The sequence below is a fragment of the Solenopsis invicta genome, chromosome 10 (genome assembly GCF_016802725.1).
Source record: "Solenopsis invicta isolate M01_SB chromosome 10, UNIL_Sinv_3.0, whole genome shotgun sequence".
In the NCBI taxonomy this organism is placed as follows: domain Eukaryota; kingdom Metazoa; phylum Arthropoda; class Insecta; order Hymenoptera; family Formicidae; genus Solenopsis; species Solenopsis invicta.
Genome location: NC_052673.1, coordinates 11,485,820 through 11,510,607, shown reverse-complemented (window position 1 = coordinate 11,510,607; position 24,788 = coordinate 11,485,820). Strand labels below are relative to the sequence as shown.

At 41.2% G+C, this 24,788-nt stretch overlaps 1 protein-coding gene across 2 annotated transcripts in view; it reads right to left on the bottom strand.

Moving 5' to 3' along the window:
* LOC105195470 (phosphatidylinositol 3-kinase regulatory subunit alpha) overlaps positions 1-24,788 on the bottom strand; it is a 79,474-nt gene that overhangs the window by 38,918 nt on the left and 15,768 nt on the right. Inside the window, exon 6 of one of the 2 annotated variants that reach the window (XM_011160879.3) lies at positions 4,706-4,815. In XM_011160879.3, the coding sequence (XP_011159181.1) occupies positions 4,706-4,815 (110 nt within the window). Of the gene's footprint in view, positions 1-4,705; positions 14,569-24,788 lie in introns of those variants that run through there. The other variant, XM_011160878.3, reaches the window with a different exon arrangement.

Here is a 24,788-nt window from a genome sequence, read left to right as displayed (position 1 = left end):
GATCTTTATTTAATTATCGACGAATGGTTAAGCCCTCGACGACGATAACAAAAGCGGCACGCTATATCGTCATACAATTGTAATGATATTTCCATCTTATCAATATTTCCATAAAGTAGAACCCCCTTAACTTTGGCCCTCTATAATCTTTGCATTCCTTCACACGTACTTTCACAAACACTAATAGGTCACTTGTAAGCAGCGCTGTTGGAAACGTCTGATCGATTGCGATTGCGGAAATCTTAATACTGATATGGATTAAAAGTGTGTCGAGTTCTTTTTATCCACGGCTTCGCTGGTCTTCGTCGGGTTCGTTTGGTGGGAGATCAAGCCATCTCCTCTATCTACATACACGGTGGGAAAGTTGCACTTCGGGTCCGGCAAACCGTTAGTGACTCAGCCGCATATCGGATCGACGATGGCCAAATAATTAATCGCTATTACTATTAGAAATATTATTGTGCGTATTGTTTGAAATTTGTCTCACGCTGGTGATGACTCCAAAGAGAGTCGAAACGTTCGAACATTATCGGAATGAATAAAGGAATTTTTTGTCTATTGACTGACCAATTTACTTTGCGCAAAAATAGCCGCGCGGTACTCTCAGTAGCCTTTTACTTATTCTTATTGTGACAAACACTAATATCATACCCCTTCCTTTTATAGAATACCCTCACCACAAAACGAGTCTACCAATCACCGTGTACTTACGCGAGTTAAGTACACGGTGATTGGTAGACTCGTGCTGTGGTGAGGGTATTCTATAACTTTGGCATTCCGCTCTTATCACCCCATAGGGTCAAAGTTAAGGAGACTCTCTGCTGTACTAATCTTCTATGATTGATGATTAAGAATCTCAGTTAACGATTATTTTTTGCATATGTGCGTAATATCGACGCGTATTTCATCCTTACGTAAATTAAAAAAAAAAAAGGCAACAAAAAGCAATGGAAACGTGTGTCTAGCGTTCTTTTTTTTTTCTTGCGGGCGACTCTATTCTCTGTCCGGACAAGTGGTGTTATCTGCTGCCGATCGTCGAGGATTACGTAAAAACCGCGCGCGAGAAGCGTCTCCGGATTTTCTCGATCCTGAAGATAAGACGCGTCGCGAAGCGTTTAACGCACCACGCGGCCAGCCAGGTCCGATTAGATAAATCGACGCGCAATCGGAGGCGCGGCGGACGGGACAAAGAGGAGGGACGTGGTGACGCGAAGAAGAGAAGAGACATCTCCGTGTGCCGTCCCGCGCTGCGCCTCGCCGTGCCACTCCACTATCGGGTAACGCAAGAGTCCGATAAAGCGAGAGCGTAAAAAAGCGCAGAAAAAAGAAAACGTAACCTCTCGCCGTAACCCCGAGTCCGCGATATGACGACAGCCGCGAGATAAACCCTCGCTTGTCGTCCTCGTCCGAATAATCCGCGCGCACACGTCCGCCCGTCCGTCCGTCCGTGCGATCGACGCGCTCGATTAATCTCCGTCGAGAGATCATTTCTTCCTCGCCACCTCTCTCACGCGCGCGCGCGCCCTACACATCCCGCACCGACACCGCGCGAGAATTAAATCGCCGACGTCGCGAATTTTTGCGACTCGACTCGCTAATCTAGGATGCTCGCCACGGGGAACTTGGTTCGCGGAAATCATCATCTCTGCGACGGAAATCCCGCCGTGATACGTTGAGTCGAGTGACGTTTACAGGACGCCTTTTCTTCGAAGAGGGTTTTTTGTTTGTTTTGCAGCGATCGATGCCGTGCACCGATCCACCGAATCACTCGCGGAACCAAAAACGAATCTACATAGGAGTACAAGCATGCGCTAAAATAATTAAGCTTCTAACTTGTTAAACTTGATTAGAAAGCAAATTTAAGACCTGCGTAAGTATTGACTTTCTTATAACATCGTCCGTTGTGATGACTCTTGTTATGCTGCAATTAGACATATACATACATACATCAGATTTAGTCCACTTAATCTGTTCATGCCTTGCCGCTCTGTATCACTTCGAAGGTTATTTCAGTTTTCTTAAATTGTGATAAAGATTGTGTAAGATTATGATTTATCGCCTCCCGCATTTAGATGATTAATTTCATTTCAAGAACTTTCACCTACTAATCATTCTTTCAACAAAATTATTTACGTAACATAATTTATGTAAAAAAACCTTTCAATTTACTATTGATACTGTTATTAGAATTACTATTTTTAATTCTCTAATTTTTGAATTTCTAAATAAAACATGAAATTCATATTATTTCAATTCTTTAATGTTTTGGTTATACAATACGAGCTAAAACATATCAAAATTTAAAAAGTGATAGCATCTTAAATTTATTCTTTTTTTCCCAATCAAACGATAAAAAATTTTAATCGCGAATGCTCCAATTTTAGCCGTAAAATCGGAACATTCGCGACTAAAATTTTTTATTGTTTGATAAAAATAAAAACATTAAAAAATTTGGTTTATAATTTTTGTATTGAAAATTATCTTATTTTGCTACAGTTTTTGCTACAGACAAATAATTTTTAAACGAATAGATGAATAAATCTTGAAATAAACCTTTGCGCAAATATTTATCAGAGTTTTATTAATATAAAAAAATTTGATTTAGGTTGTAATGCTACTTTTTCACCAAATTTGCAAATAAGTGTTATAAAACGTTATGCAAGTAAAAATTTTATGTAAGAATCAGAAATAAACGAAAAATTAAATAATTTCTAAACTAATAAGAAAAATATGTTTAAATTTTATATATATACTCAACGTAATGATAAAACGATCTATAAAATTTTAAAATTTTTGTTAATACTTTGAGATATGACACGTATTCGTACATCTTTAACCGTGAGCTAAGTAGGATGTGACATATCTCAGTAAGATTTACACACCTTCTTACTTTTTGTTTTCTTATTTTTGAAGCTTAAAGAATTTAATATCTTTTTATTATTTTGTTTTATTTTTAGTTTTACATCTTAAGGAATAAAAATCGATGTTATGACAGTGGAATTACTGTCATACTAAATTAGTATGCTTATGATGAAGTATAGTATGAGTAGGGTATGACATACTCCACATGATTCGCCATGTTGATTTTTTTTCCATCTCTAGTTCACAAAAGATTAATGTATACTTTTATTTAAAAAATCGATATTACGACATAAGTATCTGATAAATTATCATCTGTCAAATGTATACGCTTATGAAATCGATAAATTTAAATATTATTATGTTTTGTAATGTTATTAAAAAATATGCAGTTTTAATTCAAGTATTTCGCGTTATCAATTTCTACAAAAAAGAAAGAGACGATCCTTTACATTCTTTTTTCTATCACAATTTTGTGGCAGATGCTATCAAATAAATTTAAATAGTTATATTGTCGAACTTCGAGTGAATCTCCTCATTATAATGATATGTCATTCGTGCGTTTATGTTAAAACAAAATATAATGTTAAATGTTATATTTAAAATCAAATGTTTATATTAAATTTATGTAATTACAAAATTTAAAATTTACCCTAAAAGTTTTGTAATAGTATATGGGAATCATATATACTTGTATAGATTTGAACGATTCGAAATAGAAATTGTTATCTTCTTTATATCGATACGACGAAATCATTATTTTAATCCGATATTTAAACTCTTGATTATTTACATTTAATCAAAAAATGAAAAGATTTAATCAAACTACGATAAAAAGTTCTCATGATTTCATTTAGTGAAAGATGAAAAATTAAATACACTAACATATTTATCCAAATAAAACGAAAATCAAAAGGAGAAAATCTCATACTGCAATAAAAAATTCATGTTTTCCGTATTACCGATTTTACGTGCAAAATTGCACGTCAAAATTTTCTGCATTTTATAATGCGTCAATCACCGCAATATAATCAAAGATAAATTCTTATCTTCAGCAATATTACTTTCGAGTTTCCGAGCTTGATATTTCCGCACACTATCGCATTGTCTTGATACAGATGAAAAACTCTATTTCGACATCTGGATTTTCATCGTAAGTACTATGTACTTTGCCTTAAATATCCCACGAGAATTTTGTGACTTTTTGTTTCGCTGAACTGTGATAATGCATGCTCGAGAGATAATTCTGTCGCTTTAAGTGTCATAGTACAAGTTATAAAACGAATTATTATACGTTGTAAGAATATTAGATACCAATAAGAACAAAGATTTATTAATAATATACCGTAGCTGGATTTTTATAAATTCTGATAAGAAGGTTTCTATAAAATTCCTTGAATAAATACTTATCAAAACTGAGAAAAAAAAAGTTAAAATCATTAGCAAGCAAATTTGCGTTATTCGTGATATTTTCTTCAATATTTATTAGTTATAAAAAATATTTAATTGTGATAATGCAATATACATTTCTGTGAAATATATCTTATTAATTGGTTTATTTACTAAGAATAAAATTTTATTTCGTCACATTTAAATAAAGACTTATTTCATTGAAATAAATTTATATACAAATAAATTTTTAAGTATCTCTTGTTCTCGGTGTACCGCTATGTATTCTGAGAAACATCCTGAAATATATTCCGAGACTCGTCTTACTATTTGGTAAAAAAATCATTTCAGAAAGAAATGTGATGCAAGATATCGAAAGCCGTAAGCGTAAGTCAAGTATAATTAATTGTAACGGTACGCTGTCTGTAATGTAACGAGGAAGCACTGACTTACTGACCTTGTCCTTGTCGTGAACCTGGCCCGGTAGCGCGTGACCCTTGTGAGTCCATTTGCACAGGTGCTGGCTGCTGTAGTCCGAGCACACGATGTGGAAGCACGCGTGGCACTCTGCAGGACATAGAGAACCGCACATACAGCAACATAGACTATTACTATTATCATCGCGCACCATTCGTCTCGTTGCCAACCCCTCGTGGGTGGCTAAACCCCTGCCGCCCTTCGCGCGACCGATCGAGTTCACGTCGACGCCCTCCGCCACGGCAGACTGCTGCAGCTGCAGTTGCTGCTGCTGCTGCTGCTGCTGCTGTTGCGCGCTGCACCAACACATGTATCGATGAAAGGACACCGGTCTCGCGCACACCAGCCTCGTGAAACCGAGCTCGCTCTCGACACCGTCCGCCGCTGTCGACACCGCGGGCGTCGTCGCGTCGTCGCGCGTCGACGTCGCCGTACGCGATTGCAGCTGCAACTGCTGCAAGGATTGCTCCTCGAGTTGCGCGGCCGCAGCCACCGCCGCCACCGCTACCGCTGCCGCCGCCGTTCCGTCCCGATGCTGCCTAGTCGCCTGGTTATTATTACTGGCGGTGTACCACCTGGGCGACACGTACGTCGCCATCGATCTGGACGTCGCCCGCGCGACGTCGTACAGCTGACTGACGACGTGGTCGCCGCTGTTGCCGTACGTCGCGAGGATTGACGGTGCGGTGGCCGATCCGATAGCGAGACCTTGCATCTGCCGTTGCAGTTGCATGCTCGCGGAGCCATTCAACGACGACGACGATGACGTCGATGACGAGGATGACGAGGTAGTAGACGACGGCGCCGTAGCGCCGTTGGTAGCCGTCGTCGTCGCCGTCGCGGCGGCCTTACGCAGCATGTAGTTGTCGGAATCGACGGCTAATAGTCGCGACATCACCGTGGACTTGGCTTTGTTGTCGTCGCCCGTTCCGGGACTGATCTTCGGTGAGCCCTTCGGCTCGAGCCGAGAGGATATCGTTGTGATTTGCTTATCCAACTCATCCGCGCAGGAGCCGACAATCGTCGTCGCGCTCGTGCTCGTCGTCGTCGTTGTCGTCATCGCCGCCGTCGGCATTGATCCGGGAGAGAACAACTCCTGGATCCTGGACTGATGGTGCACTTGCGTCGCGGCGGCCGTGGCGGCCGCAACGGATGCGCTCGTCGCACGCTTCATCGTCGCCGTGACCGCCGATCATCAAGCAAGTGCTCGCGGCGAGACAGCTAGGTCTTCCTCGCCGACGTCGCGTTATATATTCTCGCGACTGACGCGTTGCTGTCCGACGACCCAGGTGACGAGACCTGCTCCTCCCGCGGGCCACCCAGGTCCCCCGACATTCTTCGAAGTCTTCGAGATTCGCTGTCCGGTAGTTACGCGCTCGATCGATCGCGACTCTCGAACATCGGGGACACTTGGATCTTCAAGGTCGCTAGCATGATGAGCCGCCCTATACGAATTCCCTTGCGCTCGTCGCCGGCGACGTCGGGTTCGCTGATCCTGCGCACGGTGACTGACAGTGCCCGAAGAAAACTCTTCAAGGCCGCCGCGAATGTGCCGTATTTATTCGGTTGGTTGATATCGGAGCGACATCGTTCTCTCGTGATCGAGATCTCTCGTTCCCTCAAGGGTCCTTCAACGTGGTCTGACCGGTGATTCTCTTCGTTATCGCACCGGTTTCGTCGTTATTATTAATAGAGGGAACGCGTGGATAAATTGATAGACGAACTGGTGGAGGGAGGGAGAGAGAGAGAGAACGAGTTACAACCAGGAGACGGACGAGAGAGAAAGAGAAACGAAGATACGGAAAGAGAGAGAGAGAGGGGGAGAGAAAGAGAGAGAGAGAGAGCGAGAGAGAGAGATAGACAGCCGCTCCCGTGGGTGTGACCTCGTGTAAATTCGTTTTCCATAAATCTCACTCCTACCACACACTCTCCCGTGGTCGCGCACGCGGCGCGCTCTCACACACGACCTTTGTATAAACGCCGAGATTCGCTGAGCCGAACGAAACCGGTTTTGTCAAGCAACGACACCGAGCGATTTTCAAGCGTAGCCTCGCGCTCGCGCTCGCGCGAGCGTACGTACGGGAATCCTCGTGGCTTATCGAACGCGATCCCGGAGTAATCCCGGAATGAAGCCAAGCCGTGGAGGAGGAGGAAGAGGAGGCGGCGGTGGAGGAGGAAGTGAGCCGCCAATCGCCCGGCCGTTAATCTGGAAATTCGTCCCGGACGAATTAATCCGTTGGAACGACGCCGCCGGATTATCCTCGGAGCAATTAATAATGGTGGATCAAGTGGAGGCACTCCAAGTGGATCCACGGCGCGCGCGGATCGCTCTCCCTCGGGGCGCGCTCGATCGCGCGGATCGCCGACCGATTTCTGAAACCGCGCCGTGGCCGCCGGTCGCTTATCGGCCACTCGCGAGAATCCGGCAGAATCGGCAGTTGTCGATGTGTTGTACACGTGGAGGTGCGGGGACAGTTCTTCCCCCGTTTCTCCCCGTTAAAGAAATCGGCGGGCACGGAGCGTACCACCGGGTGATCGCGTAACGATAGGGTTGGGCGGCAGACAGACCGTCGCACGAACGTGGAAGTTACTCGCGGATAATTGGAGTCATCGTGGGCACTAATAGCGTTGAAACAACCGGCTCCCGTGTCCGCGCCGAGTCAGCGGCTCGTCAACTCGAGACGGGAGTCGCTTATCGCCCGGGGTTCGCGCTGATCAGCAAGTAGATCCTCTTCTCTCCTCTCTTCTCTTCTCTTCTCTTCTCCTCTCTCGCTGCGCTCCTCTCGTCGCCTCGCCGGCGTTCGTTGTCTGCCGAACGAAGCGAGTAAAACGTGGGTCGCCTCTAATCTCCCCCGATGGGACGGAGCTGAGCCAATGTCGGTCGCGACACAGCTCGATCACGTAGCGCCGGATGGCCCATCAAGGACACTCCGTTACTTCCTTTCTTCCTTTTGGCTATCTCTTGCCTTCCCCGCACCGTCTCCGACCACTGATTAAGCCCACGTAGTAGTACCGGATTGTCGATCAAGGACTCGTATCTTCTCTCGTCGTTGTTGCTTTCTCCTCCGCGGAGATTTCGTTTTCTTCGGTATCTCGCTTCCTCGATCTCCTCCTCGGGTTCCTTCGCTCTTCTCCGAACACGATTGGAGTATACGTAGCACTAAACGCAACACACCAAATTCTCCGATCCGAGGAGCCGTATCCTTTTCACCGAATTATCGCTAATCGGTTCCTCACTTTCTTTCTTCCTGTCGTTTCTCTCTGTGTAACTCTTTCTTGCACGGCCGACCGCTTCACTCCTCGCCGGAACGAATCGCGCCGCTCGTCCTTATCACGTCCACCAGAAGGCCGCGACTGCCAGCCGCTCGTTCTCGGACGGCCGTGCCTCGCCGGATCACCGCTACCGTTGTCTCGATGCTTTACCGACTGCGAGTTAGCGGTGGCGGAGGAGTCAGACTCGGAACGCGGAGTTTGTGTGTACCAGGTTTGCTCTTTCTCCCTCCCTCCCTCTTTCCCTCTCTCTATCTCTCTCTCTCTCTCTCCTTCTCTTTCTCGGCCGGCAAGGTAGACCTCAGTAGCGGACGATCCTATTACCTCCTCTTCTCTCTGTCGACGATTCGCGGTCGCTTCCACTCGGTAAAACCGTCCACGTAAGGTATCCTCTCGGCGCCGCAACGTCCAACCTCCTGCTTCCTCCCTCCCAGGGTGATCCAACCTTCTCTTTCTCTCTCTCTCTCTTTTTCTCTCCCTCTCTTCTTCTCGCACTCTGACGCGCGCACTCTACGAAACCGAATCGGCTTACCCTTCGGAGCAGCTCTACCCGCTTTCGCCCGTTTCTTCTCTCTTAGCGGAGGTCACCGCTGAGGGTAGACCACGAGAAGAGAGCAGAGTCGGTCGATCGGTTGGTCGGTCGATCGGTCGGTCCCCGTTCGTCCTCGTTCACAGGTACTCGGCCGAAAACTCGCCGGCGTGTCCGTCCGCGATTGCGAAGGCGGCGCGCGCACTCTCGCGCATACACGTACAGATACAGACACACACGCGCACACACACGCGAGTGCGAACACGCGCGCGGACGGCACGCATGCACGCACAATGCACGTACGTATATATACGCAGTCCTCCTCTGGTATGGAAAAGTCCACTGGGCCCTGCACTTTTTGTGCCGGCGGTCTGCGTGCAACACGCGTACACACTCGCACACACCGTGGCGGCACACTCGTCACTCGTAACGCATACGTATACGACACCTATCTATTTGCCTATCCTCTTTCTCTGTCTCTCTCTCTTCCTTCCTCTCTCTTTATCTCTCGCTCTGTTTCATTCGCTCTGTGTCTCTCCTACACTCGGTCGATCTATCTCTCTGCCTCTGTCTCTCCCTCCCGTCTCCTCCCACCAACCTCTTCGCCGTCCCTCTCGAGACCGCTCGTTGCCGTTCTCTCGCGCTCTCTCTCTCTCTCTCTCTTTTGGCTCCTCTCTCGCGCGATCGTCTCCGCGTTTGCCGTGCACAGCCGGTCGGTCTCTACATGTCGAGTGTTGCCCGTGAGCCAAGTCCCTCCTCCCTCCCTCGCTCTCACTCTCTCTTTGTCTCTTTTCTCCTCTCAGTGTATATATTATATATGTATCCCGTTCTCTCTTTCTCACTCTCTAGCCCTCTTTAACTCCCGCTCCGTCTGGTTCACTCTCCTACTCTGTTTTTACTTGCCGCAGCGCGTGTAGCGAGCGATTCGCACGTTTTGGGCTTTCACCCGGACCGATCAGACGACGACGATGATGACGACGAGACCGAACCAGTCAGTCTTGCTCTCTTCTCGATTCCACTCGCGGACATATGTACGAACGCGCGTCTCTCCGCCTCTCCGTGCGATCGTCTCCTACGCCCGGTAACCGAACGTTCTTTTCAAGCACCACCGTCGCCGCTGGACTCCTCTCCTGAGGGAGATCCCGCTGGCTCTCCTCTGACCCGACTGGACGGACGTTCGCTCGTGTGTTCCGGGACCTTGTCGCTGACTCGCGCCGCAGCGCCGGCTGATCTTCGCCGGCCCGAACGACACACCGCCTCGTCTACGTGGACGGCTTCTTCCTGGCCGCGGAGGAGAATACCACACCGCCGGCGAGGTGCACAGCTGACCGGCCGGTCCGCCAAGCTCGGTCAATAGCCATAGCCAGCCGCGAGCTGCTGCCGAGGGTAGCTCGTGGTTCGGCGCAACGGCGCCTCGGCCATCTCCGACACTTGTCGGTTCTTCCCGTGGCCTTTACGCCGAGCAGACTCGTGCCGGAACGACACCGGGGCCCCGAGCCGTTCGTTTCGGTCCGATCGAACCCGCGACGGAATGGAAATTTCCTGCCGAACATTCCTAGGCGACGAGAGAATCGACCGAACTGGACGAACGAGGACACGCACTCCTCGGGAATCACTCATCGAGTCTCGCTTCGAAGTCCCATGTGTTACAATTCCGAAGACCTCCCAGAAAAAGAGCGGCATCGAATCGTCGCGATTTCATGAGCTTGGTGTTAGGAATCAGCGGGTTGACCTCTGTGACGATGAGAATTACGTGGCCGACAGAGAGCCACATTTGGTTCAGCTTGCAATTCGACTCTTTGCTCAGCGATCATCCAGATTAAATAATTCAGAGATGACAAATCGATAGATTAAGGATTCAGAAAAAATATGGTAAACGAAGAGATAATCTCGTGAATTTCAGGCGGTACAGTTTTTTTTTTTTCCCCCTAAGACATTAGGAATTCCTCATCGATCGCCTCTGGCGAAACGATTTCGGGACGGCTTCGGATGGAGCACCAAAAACTCTTCGCTGCTCGATGATCGTGTCCGATTGAGTCGGAGTAAGAAGTCGGTGGAATCGTTTCTGGAATGTTGAAAATAAGATGCTTGACTGTGCGAGCACGTTGTGCTTGAGATGCATGCACGGTCGTGCTTTAAGGGGAACTCAGTCGTGGATTTGCTGACGTGCTCCGGAGGTCTTTGTCTCTGCAGCCAGTTCCTCTAGGAGAATCAGAGCCAAAGACGACGTCGTCTTGGAAAAACTGGAGCAATTTCGAGGTTTAGCTTGCCGCACGCAAACTCGGCCAGAATTTCAGTGAGAAGAATAAGCCGTCTCGAGGAATGAGCTTCGATTACTCTGTCTTTGTACTCGGGTCTTCAGGAACGATGACTATATTTTCCAGACGAGAGCTTCTTGTAAAAAGAAGATTAGCGTTGTTTCAATATTCCTGGGATATAGCGGCTACTTCCTTGTGCGCAGATTCGATCGCAAATGAGATCTCATTTCGAATGATATAACGCGATTAGAAGGATGAAATCTAGTTTGGAATTCATCATATCATCCGTCTTCCTGTCAATTTTTCCACGGGGCTGTAGTATCCATTTTCGAAATTGCAATCAATTTTTCCGCTTATCATGTGACGATGAGGTTAATCAATTCTTCGTGATGACTTCACGCGCGACAGCTTCGACAATGAAAATTCGATTCGTTGTTCGTTTCCATGCGAGCTTTTCCCTGTAGCTCGATTTTTTCGCAAATTATTTGTTTAACGAAACGGCGGCAGGCGCACGCGAGAAAACCGCTTCGCAACGGATATTGATCGGGCAACGAGAGCGAGCGTTGACATGAATTTTATAGTTAACGTGGCACGCATGGCTGGCAGAGGTTGATAATGTTCAATCAAACCCACGCGTCATTAAACAAATAAATCCCAGAAACAAAGGCCGACAAATTTTGCTTCAAAATTTATAAAACGAGACGTACATATCCACTATGCAAAAAAAAAGGTATCTTTTTCAAGCGTATCTCGATGTTATAAAAAGCAATATATTGAAAATTGAATCAAATTAATTAAAACTTTTGTCGCCGTCGACCAAAGGCATTCTCTATAAAATTACAGCGTTTATAATATCGCGTTTCACAGAAATTGCAGTGTGATATGATTTTACATGACGGTAATATGAGAAAAATTGTAGAATTGTTTTTCAACATTTATTATCAGAATGTAAATAGTAAAGAGGAATGATGTAATTTGTCAAAAATTGCGAGAGTGCACTTGGAAAAAAAAATAGCATTGTCCGTCTTTATCTGTGGTGGACATTGACACTTCCTCGATCGATTGCCTAATGTATAATACGATCCGAGCGATTAACGAAGAATTACCATTGAATCGCAATCAGTCTGCAAACTTGAGGCTCACTCTTATCTAAGACCAGCTGCGATAAAGGACCGAACACTCGTCTATCATCGCGCATACAAAGATTACTATTAAACAGACAATACGACGCGATTGTGTGTAACGAGTAAACTATAACGTTAACTTTGTTACGTATATCAATAGAATCAGCTCGATACTCTACGTCCAAAGTGTTCGATCCTTTTCTATGAAATTCATTCGTGTCAGACAAAATTCCATCATCATTGAAACAAAAATATGAATTTTTATAATATTTTTACGTGGGTTATGTAATAAGTCTAACAATGGAAAACTTATATTTTTGGGCAAAATTGATTTTTATTTTTCAATATGGTCTTCTTTAAGCTTGATTCATCTATTTTCTAACGTGTTCATTCCGTCAGTAAAATAGGTTTGGTCAAATCCTGTAAAATACTCGTTTACGGCGGCAATCACATCATCATTGATCGCGAATTTTTTTCCTCTTAGCCATTTTTTTCTAGGTTCGGGAACAAAGAAAAATCACAGGGGGCTAGTTCAGAATACGGGCAGAAAGGGGGGGGGGGAACCAATTCATAGCGTAATACAGTTTGGTTATGTTGTATCGAATGAGTTTTTGGTCCAATGTTAGTAAACGCGGCATCCGTGTGGTCAGTTTTCTCATTCTTCATGTAATATATTTTGAACAGACGTTCAGACAATAAGCCTGCGGCATCTATTGTCTCTCTGATCTAATACCTTCAGTCTCCGATCATGCAATACGATTTGATGCACTTTGTCGACCATTTCCTCAATCGTTGAAGTCTTTGGGCGACCCGGATGCTCATCATCAAACAGACTTGTACGGCCACGCCAACTCGGCAGCCCAAACTTTAACTGTTCAACACGAAGGAGCAGAATCACCTCGGGTAAACAGACAGAATCCAACTCGGTTTTCATTTCCGTTAGGGTTTTCCCACTTTAGATTCAAGTATTTAAATTAAATATTGGAACGCTACTCGATTTTTTCACGATTGAAAAATATATTGACACGCGTACTACAAATGATTGTCAAAATTTTTATTTTGAAAACTAAGCACGGCTAAAAATTCGAAAGCAGCCATTAAAAAGATGCAGCTTGCAACCGGTCTTCAACCAGTAATGTCATCTTCATGTTCAGGCTCGAAATTTATCGAACAACCTACGTAAAGATGAGCTTTACGTATCATTCAGCAAAGAACAACAACAGTACATTAAAAATCCGCTTGGCAACCAATTAACGCAATCAAGATCAAAGCTACCCCGAATTTTTAACGATTAATAAAAGAATCGTGCTTTAATCATATTTAAAAAAAATAAGGAAGCTTAGGGATGGTTTTCTCCTTTATATTATTCCATCCCTCTTTAATCCTTTCTTTGCTCAAAGGGCACAAAGAGCTTCATCGACGCTTTTAGTTAATTATGTATAATTCTACTTAAGGGTACTCTATTTTTAAATGATATTTCTTCATTAATTCTTACCGTAGATAAAAAAAATTTATCGCTTTAACCAAAGCAAATACGATACAAAATATATTATATTTATTCTTCACATCCGCGTTTCAAATTATTTTCCGAAGTATTTTTCATCGGTATTCATCAGTATTGCATTCAGCATTTCGTTATTATTATTGCGTAACACGTATAATAAAATCATAATGTACTGTGTGAGTAAATAAAATATAAAAATAAATGGATAAAGCTAGTGTTGTGTTACATTGATAAGCAAATACCCAATGAATTTTCGAGTGATCCGAGAGCTTTGATTTTCCGGGCAGCTGGACGGAAGAAAGCGAGGACCGGCTAACGAGGCAATTTAAACCCGAATTTCGAGGATGCCCTCAAAGAAAGGGAAACACGAGCAGGCCCTTTGATCAGACCTGCATACTCGATCGAGTGTTAACGTTTGATACCTTCCGTACGCGATCATTTGCGCGAGAAGAGCGTGCATTATTTTGTCTTGTTTTTTTTTCAAGCCGAGAATCTCGATTGCGCTTCCCCTCGACCTGCCACGAGATCCTTTTACGAGCGGACCTGGCACTCGCTCTTATCGTAGAAGCGCGCTGCGCGGCATCGGAGCGCAGACGGGCGGACGAAGGGACAGGGAAAGGGACGTGAAAGTGAAAAGCGACTTTCCGAGCCAGCCGGTGTGGCGAAGGGCCCCCGGCGACGAAGGATGATCGAACCCTGCGGGCGAGCGCGCGTGCGCACCACACAGGCACGTCCTGTTCAAGGTCACAGGGCCGCCCACGCCGCACAGTCGTCCCTTCGCCCAGCGAAGACCCGGTGCCCTTTATTGAAATTCGGCGGATCGATTGTCGTGATTGTGCTCTCTCTTCCTCCTTCTCTCTGTCGATGACGCGCCCTCTCGATGGTTGCGAGGACATATTTAAGCGTGATTGTTCGATTGACGATATTGGGGCATTTCTTTTTTTTTTATAAGGATTGTCGAACCCTCGAAATGCGATTTACGTCTCTTGAAAAAAAGAAATTGTAACGACGCGTGGCGTTTCCAAGAAACGAGAAGTGGTGTCTTTACAGAGGCACCTTTACTTCAGAGACGCGCGAACCTCGAGTTCTACATTCTGAAATTATTCAAGATGCCTATTCTAAATTCTTTGGAGTGGAATCCCACTCTAAAAGTGTGAAAATCCTGCCAGTCTTGATAAAGAGTGGCAGTATTTTCACACTTTTAGAGTGGGATTCCACTCTTTTAGATAAAATTCCTTTCTAAAGAATTTAAAAAGTACAATATAATTTTGCCAAATTTATCGCAAAATATGTGATCCGAAAGTTAGACGTAAAGATTGTATAAAAGTATTTTCTATTAACTAAATTATACTATCAAACCCAAACTTTAAAAATTTTCTAAATATTTTAATTAAAATTAACGAAACAAGATCATTTGAAAATATTTTATTTTAATGTCATTCAAATTTGTTCTTGCGTTTTAGCAAAATAACTTGATGCAATTTTAAAATATTTGATTTGATTATTATCCATAAATTATTCAGACAATCAAGAAATTTGTTCTGCATTATGGGCTTGCGTGTCCCTTAATAAAAAAAAACCAAACGTTATTAATGTTTTCTCTCGTCATCTTTCCAACGATAACGATCACCGATTGCATCGTTCGTGTCGGACACGTAGCTCTGCATTCTCATCCGGTGCGATTTGCAAAACGCACTGTGAAACGCGTTCTGCGGCGATTTCGCACGCCATTAGGTATCTCTAATCTCACGTGAGGCGCACTCACGAATTGCATCCGATAATAATCCAACTACGTACAGTCCGAACCGGCAGCTGAAATAACACGCGACAAAAAGCCGGGAATCCCGGATGTCTGCAGCGGGTGTTTGCCCGCGAATTCAAGCGGCACCGATCCGCAGGCGATCGCAAATTCCACCGATCATGATGCGAATTGCCGAACGGCCGATCGATCGCGCGTCCGTAAAATCCAAGATCGATCCGCCGAGCTCGTTGCACTCCGCTCGTCGAATTCGAAGTGCAGAAGTACTTAAATATAATTAAAGGATCGAACGAGTTTATAAGCACTCTTATCGTTTTTACAAATGACGGGAAATTGTTTCGCCAATTTCTTTGTCTGAATAATTTGCGAATGGTCAAATATTTTGAAGTTGTATGAAATTTTTTGGCAAAAGATGCAAGAATAGGATGATATTATAAGTAGAGATGTGCGAACTATTCAAATACGAATACGAATCAAATCGAAGATGAGATTCGAATCTCTATGGTTCGAACTATTTGAAAATTTTGAATCTATGAAGTTCAAATACGAATCACATATCTTGAGAACTTTATAAAATCAAATTTAAAATGCCTTTATATTAATCAATATTATTTTTCTTACATAGAAATCTATTTTATTTCATATATCAAAATTTTATCCAACATTAATTATATTGCTAGTTAAAATTAGTTATGTTTCAATGATTCGATTTGGGCAAAATTTTGTTGATTTAGTTCGATTTGTATACAAACAAAGAAATGAAATTCGATTCAATTCAGCGTAAGAAAAGCTTAATTTGCACATCTCTGATTAAAAGTCTAATATTTTAAAATAATCTTGTTTTGCTATTTTCAATTAAAATATTTAGAATTTATTTCAGACTCTGCATCATGATGATAAATCTCAAACGACTGTTGTACTTGACAAACGATTATTTCGGGCCCCTCTTGAAATTTTAAAATCGAAGAACTAAATTTATCCAATGCTATTCACAAAGGGAAAAAGCACGTAAAAGGAAGAAAAAATTTGTTTCTCCTCTACTCTGTCACGCACTTGTTTATCGAACTTAAAAATACTCAAAGGTCCCAAAGGGTTAGATACTTCCGTGTCACGGGCAAGATAAATAGCAAGGGAGAGCGCTTGTTTTTGAGGCTTCGCGAGGTTGCAGCGCAGGTTGCACGTGCAAGTGATGCGTGCGGTACAAAAGTATCGCGGGAGCAAAATGGAGCAAAAACGGGCCGTCCACTCCGTATTATACGGACGCGGCCGTCCGCATCGGTGCTGTGCCGCTGCATTTAATGATCGACGGAAGCCGCATCGTGCCGAGTGTTATGCGAGCGATCGTTACGTATTTTAATTTAAAATATATAGATGTATAGTACGTTCCCTCCCCAGGTTCGACGCCACGCTTCTTGTCGCTCACAAAACTCTTCGGCAAATAAATGTTTTACGATTCCTAACGCAAGGACGACAATAAATTCCGCTCTCATAAAATTTCTGTTGAAATAAGATTCAGTTGAAATGAAACGCGTAAACACATTTAAGCGTATTTCATATATTTTAATACACTCAATTAAAATCTATATTTTTCGAGAGTTAAAAATTATACAACACGATGATGTACCTTTTCACGACATTGTTCAGTTAGCGTCCATTATTCACGAAAATGCACCGTTTTGCAAAATTTGCAGCGATAAATTCACGAAGCGCAATTTTTTTGTCGACATGCGCACGATAAATATACACGTAACCTGATTTAAGTTCTAATCGGCTCTATCGTAGCCATTTAAATCGGATTTCCTCTCGACGCATCGCACTAATCATCAACGTCGTCACGCGGTCGCGGTATTGCGATTATCTTTCATCGAAACGTCGATAGCACACTCTTAATCGTCACGATGAACACACGTTGCTCGCGTGAAGACGGCACGACACCAAGGAAGCCAACATTGAAAATAGGCAACATCTTTTTTTCCAAACAAGCTGACGCCAAGCAAATCTTTTCTTCTTTTATTAATTTATCAAGACAAATCGATTCAATTACGATAGATAAAATTCACGAATCTGCGCGGTCACATTTTATTCGAAATTACACTGCCTCTCAAGTTTTGCGATCGACTTTTGTAAGAAAGTTTTAGACGCGATTTAGACGAGGCGAACGCTGCTTCGCAGTTTTGACGAGTGAAACTTAATCGTGTATTCGCTCTCGTGCTGGCTTAGCATTAATTTATCTGTACCGAGAAATGTCTATCATTACGTTACAAAAATCATACTCACAGCTACTGTTATTATAACCCAGATTTCTATGTCTCTATTAAACGCACTTCTCAAGCAAGACTAAGAAGATGACTGATGCGAAAGAAATATATAATGCAATGCGTAAGTGTATGATAAGAAGTATACATGGATTCTTTTTTTTTGGAAAAACATTAAAATTTTTTATCTTCTTATATAGCCTCTATTATTTTATAGTCTCATCTTCTGTCTGGAATAAATTATTGTTGCTAAAATTTATTATAATAAATTATAAAACTAGATAGAGCTATTTATTATTGTACAATTCACTTTTGTACAATATTTAAAGTTAAAAAAAATGTAATAATTACATAAGACACGAAAGGAACGGTTTTGCAAAAGTAACTAAAAATTTAACTAAATACAGATCTGAAAATCATTTTGCTAAACCATCAAAATAATTACAAAGGATGTTTGAGCATAATGAACAATGTTGCATAAGTTGGTTGAAAAACTAAAATACAATATTTAATTAGATATGTTCAACTAAATGCTGCATTGGTTTAATTAATTCTTAATTAAAAAATGGTCACAAATACTAAATAATTGTTGAATCAACCCAAACTAAATCGGACTAAATATTTTACATTTCTAACCAATTTTTTCTCAGTGTACATAATTATCGTAATGGTTTATAACAAAATTATTTTCAGATCGGTATCCAGCCAAATTTCTAGGTGCTTCATCATCGTTCTTTCCGTGTAATTCAAACCGTTCAAGTATATATCCGTGTGGCTACAGGCGCACTTAAGACATCCAGAATCTTACGGACACGAATTCACGAGATGTAAAAATTACACCGTTTAGTCACGGAAGGCGTTAGGACAGCGTCGACGCGCCGAAAGTCGCGTTATCTCTTATCTCGATCGCGCGCGAATGTTGCACCGGCGGTGCACCTTCCGCGAATCGATCGCCCGGCTCTTTAGCGAGGATTGCCGTTGATGCGGAAAGACGTCGTCGCACCCGATGGAACGTCATGTCGCAATTTGCAAAATCGCACGACGCGAGAACGAGCGAGGAGTCGTTAACGTGTCGCGTTACAATGGCGTGACGTTACGTAACTCGTCGAACTGCAGATACCTCGAATACCGATAATTAGGCACGCAATCGTTATCGATGACGAGTTTCCCCCGGTTCATCGTAGCGATATTTAGCTATGTTCGTAACATTCTTAACATTTTGCCGAGCGGCAATTTACGCTCGTCGCTGCCGACTCGATTATTCCCGCTTTATCGAACAGCAAGAATAGAAAAAGAATAATTTCAGTGAATAAATTGAGTTGCTATCAATAAATTTAATTTAAATCTTGTCATGCACAATGCAGAAATAATTCAAATAATCAAATACCAAATATTAATTGGCCCATACGCGGCGCGGCTGTAGAGCAATTAATTAAGCATACAGGGCTCATCAATTATCGTCTAATTAAAAAATAAATAAAAGCTGTTATCCCGTCTTGCTCGGATCACACAAACAAACAAATACGACCTTTTTTTTATTTATTTCATTCAATTCATTCAATTTATTCGTCTTTATGTGCAAAGAGATCGATAAAATTCTACGCTAATTAATTTGTCATAATCGTCGAATGGTCCGACGAAACAATAAGGCATAAAGCTATAAATAGTGATTGTCCGTGGAAGCCTTTCGATCGCGGCCGGCTATCCTCTCGACCCTTAACCCGGGGAATCCCGAATTTCCCATAGCAACGTGACGGTGCACTCCATTACCCATGACCTCCGCGCCCCGAGCGCGCCTCCGCCGCGCTGCCTCTGTATCTGCGAATCAATGCAGCTCCGTCGCGTGCATCCCGGCATTCCCCGAAACGCGGCCGTAGGCTAATTGCAACGGAAATTACGACGAAAGAAAATCGTGCGCGCGTCCACGTACGCCACGCCATTCGCCGTGTTCGTCGTCGCCACGTACAGAGGCTCGCGTTTCTCGACGCGCGTTTCACGCCAAATGAGAGCCTCCTCAGAAACCAAACTAATCGACCTCGCGAAAAACAGAGAAAATTAACGTAAAATTATAGACTAACCAAGATTTGTTGCTAAAATTAAGAAATGTCAAGTCTATTACAGTTCTGTTTCCGACGGACTCAAATGTAATTCACGTTTCGTGTTTATCTCGAAAATTTTAGAAAAGCTGTTAGAATTTTAGAAATTCTAGAAAAATTATATTTCCGTGTGTGTGCATTTAGCTACAAGTAGAGTAGAAAGTATGAATGACTCGTACGTTCATTGCACGCTTACTACCGATTACATGTTTGATGAACATTGTAATAACACTAGGAGTTGCTTTTGCATTAAACGTACGAAGCTTGAAATTAGACAGATGAATCTAACACTGAACGCGACATTAAGTAGACGAAGGAATAAATACCAGCTCGCATTCGCAGTGTATCTTGAGTGTTGAATGTTTCTGGTTTTCCAACTTTCATTTGTGGCGCTAAAAAATTCGCGCAGTTGACGATAAATCGTGCGGTGGCTAAATAAAATTTTTAAACACCGACGAATAGAAAGGTACCGCTGCTGCGGTTAAATAATATATGTATATTCCAGAATGCACCGGCAGATGTGCAAACGGGGTCGAGCAAGACGATAATCGAATTTGGATGATAATCATATTCTCGTCACGGACCGATCGAGATTTATTAATTTCTTCATGATGCAATATAAACCACGAGTTACTGAGATAATGGACGCATCTAAGGACCTTTAATAACAAAATTTGATGTATTTTTATAAAAGTTTCATTGTGTGCACGATATTTTCGCACTCTTCGCATCTTTTCTCGTAAAATCTTAAATAATATTTTTGATGTAAATTAGAAGGTGCGACATAGAGCTTTAAGTTATTCATATCAGAACACTTGGATAAAAATTTCTGTTTAATATGCTTGCAGGGAAACTTTCTTGGCAAAAATATTGAAAATTCCGTTTAGGTGCAAAAAAATCAGTTATTGGCATATCGCGAAGCGTCTCCTATATTAGAACACTGTATTTGTTTAAACGCTTATCTTTAAGCAACGCGTATATTTAATTATTGTCATTATGTATCACGTGAATTCAAATCGTCGACAGAAGCGTGTCCAGATCACCGGGTTATATAAGGCATTATATAAAGAAACGATAAAAAAAAAAATTAATCGTTAGGCAATGCACTTTAAAAGGAGAATAAAAGAAAATAAAGCCTGTAATAGCGATTATGCATTAGAATATTAGCACACAAAAAAATTAAATCGACATTAGTGATAAATCTCGTACGTGGCAGAAATACGCTCTCAGATACGGAAGTAAAATAGATTCACAAAGAGCGCCTCGGGGAGACCAAAGATATACGCATTTATCGGCAGATATCGGAGGATAAAATAAAGTCCAGACAACTGATTATCTTTCATTATTATTCGGATAAAAATATATTCTCGAATGAACTGAGCTGGATGCTAATTTGAGGCAAATGCCTTCGGGCCGTAATTTTGTAAGCGTAAAATTATGCATTTATGAATAGACTAATATTATATTTAATCATGACTTTTCGATTTATACCTAATTAATATACTTGAAAAAAACTTTCGCTACAGTGAAATGTGATCTCAAAGGAACGCTGTGGAGAGAGATCCACAAGATAAATAATTTCTGTGTTAATACCACTCGTAATTTAGAAAATAAGATATATAAAGCCGAAAAATTATAATTATACATACATTGAAAAGATAAACTTTGCTAATATCAATCATTTTAATAAATAATATCAAAATATATTACAAATTTGAATTACAAAGCTTAAAAAAATTTATAACAAATAAATAACATGACAGATTCTCAAAGCTCAAAATTTTAATTCTTTTTTTCAATTTCCTACAAAATTTGAACTGTCTTACGTTATTAAAAATAAAATTAATAAAAAACCGCGCGAGCGGTCTATCTAAATACTTTCATTTCATTAATGTGTTTTCAAAGTATGGTGTATGGTGGATAAAGCACAGATCCTTAGGAACAGTAAGTTGCAGGACAATGTCAATGTAAGGACATGTCGACGTGAACGCAATGCTTGAGCGTGCTTCGAAAGAGGGAACTCGCTCGCGCGAACTGGACGAGTTAATTTTAGTTTAATCGACCGACCTGATACCGAGTTCGCATACGAGCGGCAATACACGTACGAGCGTGCACGATGGAGAGTTACACAAAGTGTCACCGTACGTACGCGTTCCGAGGATAAAACGCGCCTTCGACGACAAACGTCGCGCGAACAGCCGACAGAAAACAGCGTCTGAAAAAAAATGTTGACGGAGACCGGAAAAATATATTGCAATGTATATTATACAATACTTATAAACGAGCGCGTGTGCCAATGCACTTGGCGTGGCATTAAATTTTCAAGTCTCGCGTTTATGTAAGACGGAAAGGAGCTAATTACAGGTAGCCAATAAAGCACGCTTTGCATTAACAGTATCAACAGTATCTCGAACAACCGAGAAGACTAAGAAAAAAAAATCGTAAAAAATCTTGAAATCTTGTTATGTGATCGATACGCCAGAAGATATACGAGTACGCGACTATTGTCGGAAACAAATTGCATAGCGCGATTGTACATGCGTCGCGTCGGCGGGTTACGTGCGTACCGCTACGAGCCCCGTTTGCCCCACCGTTCAATCCATTTCCGAGTTTCCCGACCCTTGGACAACGAGCGACGTCATCAGAGCCCAGGATGCGAAATCCTTGAGTGCAGCAGCCGGCCAAGGCCGATGTCGAGCGCGTCGAGCGAGCGCGGTAGCGCGATGAGAGAATTTCAGGAGTGGTTCTCTAATATCGATTGGAACGCGGCCGGGGATAAGGGATCTAATTGGGGATTTTACATGGTTGAATTTAGCGTTCAAGACTCATGATGACTTTATCATTGTTCCAAGTGATTGAGCCGATTTTAATAATCTTGTTTCTTCTTCTTCTTTTTTTTTTAGGAAAACTGATAACTCGCTCCAGAATGTGCATGAAGTCTCTTCAGCTTAATTAAACTCTATCAATTTTTTAAATTAAATCTCTGTCATATAATTTTAGGATGTATAGGACATTTTGCAAAACATTAAGAAAATCATGAAAAAATTACAGATTGTTTTATATCGCATTTGAAAATAGAAAAAAATCTGGCGGCAATTTTTTATTTGGATAAAAAATTATTTCAATAAAAAGTAGACATGTGTCCTAATGAAAATATAATTAACAATGATATAATAAAAAAATCGAAATTTTTTTACTTAAGTATTTTAAATATTCAAGATTACTTATGTAAAATTTCATTGCGATGCAGAAATCAGTTCTGTAAAATAAACAAAATTTATTTATTTACAAAATAACTAAACAGACAATTACAATAAAACTTTATATAAATCATTTTAAGTACTTGGCATACTTCAAGTATTTACATAAAAAATTGCAATTTTTCTTGTTGTAAAACAATTTAATTTTTAATAACAAATAGAGTAAATAAATCATAAAAATATTATTAAATAAAAATATAATCTTATTCAACTTTATATGTATGTAGTTTATTTGAAATGTTAATATTAAATACATATTCAAATTTTATTTACTTTCCAGAGACTGTATGTTCGATACATTCTTAATTCAAAATCAAAATTATAAAATAAAATATGTAAAACATTTTATGTTTTATTATATTTTTTGAGAAATTATTATCCGTGCTAATTATTTTTTTTAAATATGCAAGAATAATATATTAAATGAGATAAGACCAATGCACAAGATCAGTGATATTTACATGAAAAGAACATTTCACTGAAATATCCAAAAATTTTAACTACAGATCTAAAAATAATTTTGCCAAACCATTAAAATATTTACAAAGATAATTTACAAGTATAATGAGTAATATTGCAAAATATTTTAACATTCTGGCAACCAGTTTGAGCGTCTTTCATAATTACTTTATAGTAAAAAAAAATGTTTTTACACCTATATCCAACTCAATTTTTAGATACTTTAGCAAAATCGTTTTTTCCGTGTTTAATAATTACTTTTTAACTCACGATGTAACTGGTTATTTATTTCTGTTTTATTTATTATTTATATTATTTTAACAATTTTAAAAAAATTTCTTTAACATTAAATTGGCTGGGGATGATTTAGTACTGTCGAAACGTTCCACACAGAAATTTAAAATTTGAATAAAATCGCTATTGTTTCTATCTCAAAAAATTTTTTTTGTTCGTTTATTGACCTTCAATCTTTCGATGTTTTTATAAACAATTCAAGCGTTATTATTATAATACTTGTTAATTTTTTGTTATTAAATTATCATTTTATTTTATCATTAATAATTTATCTGAAAATTACTTTCCAATGTTTTTCAAAGGTACGTGAATTTCTAGCAATGCTCAAAAGCATTTTCTTTCATCAAAGAATTTTTCATTCTTCTGGAAATAGAAGAAATCTCTAATTCAATCTATCGAAAAAAAAACAATCTCCGTTTTGAATAATTTTTTGTACGTATCTCATCCCTCTACGAAAGATCGAGATTATTTCTCAGATAACATTTTACCTTACCCGCGATTTTAGATCACTCGATTTTTCGATCTCATTCCCTTCAATCCGAGTGATCCATACGCACATCAGCCTCCGAGGGGGTGAGATAGCCGGAATTATGGCGTATAGATCATCGCGCTGGAATCGGATAAACGAGGATGCCGACTGAGCTTCCAAAAAGAGCAGGAGAGAGAGAGACAGTGTCGCAATGCAGATCTCCCCCTTGTCGCGATAAAAATGAAAAAGTACCATGCGATCTTCGATCTTTTCCGAAATAATTCCGCCTCACGGCTCCATCGTAGATCATCGCAGACGCCGGTGTTGTTAAGACGTTACGCGGATAAGATTAAAGGGGATATTCTACCTCTATGCGCGGATAAGATTAAGACGCGTTGGCGCCGATGTATATGAATATAGCAATTTCATTATCATGCCGTGAGGAAAGAAAAAAATGATTGAAATCATTCCATCTATTAGCTTTTATTTACGAACAAACAATAAATCGAGATCGACAATTTATCGTAAATAAAAGTTCACGGCTACATTTTTCCGGGTCTATGAATTATTAAAATGAAGTACTTAAACTGATTAAGACTGATAATATATCTAAAGGAGAACAAGATACCGTACCTCGATACGGATAAGATCAGATATAAATATTGTGTATTTATTATATGTAAACAGCAGAATATTTCATAAAATTTTATACGTATACAGGTATACATACTTTATAGAAATATATTTCTATAAAGAAATTTTTACATTTTCTGATACATGAATTAT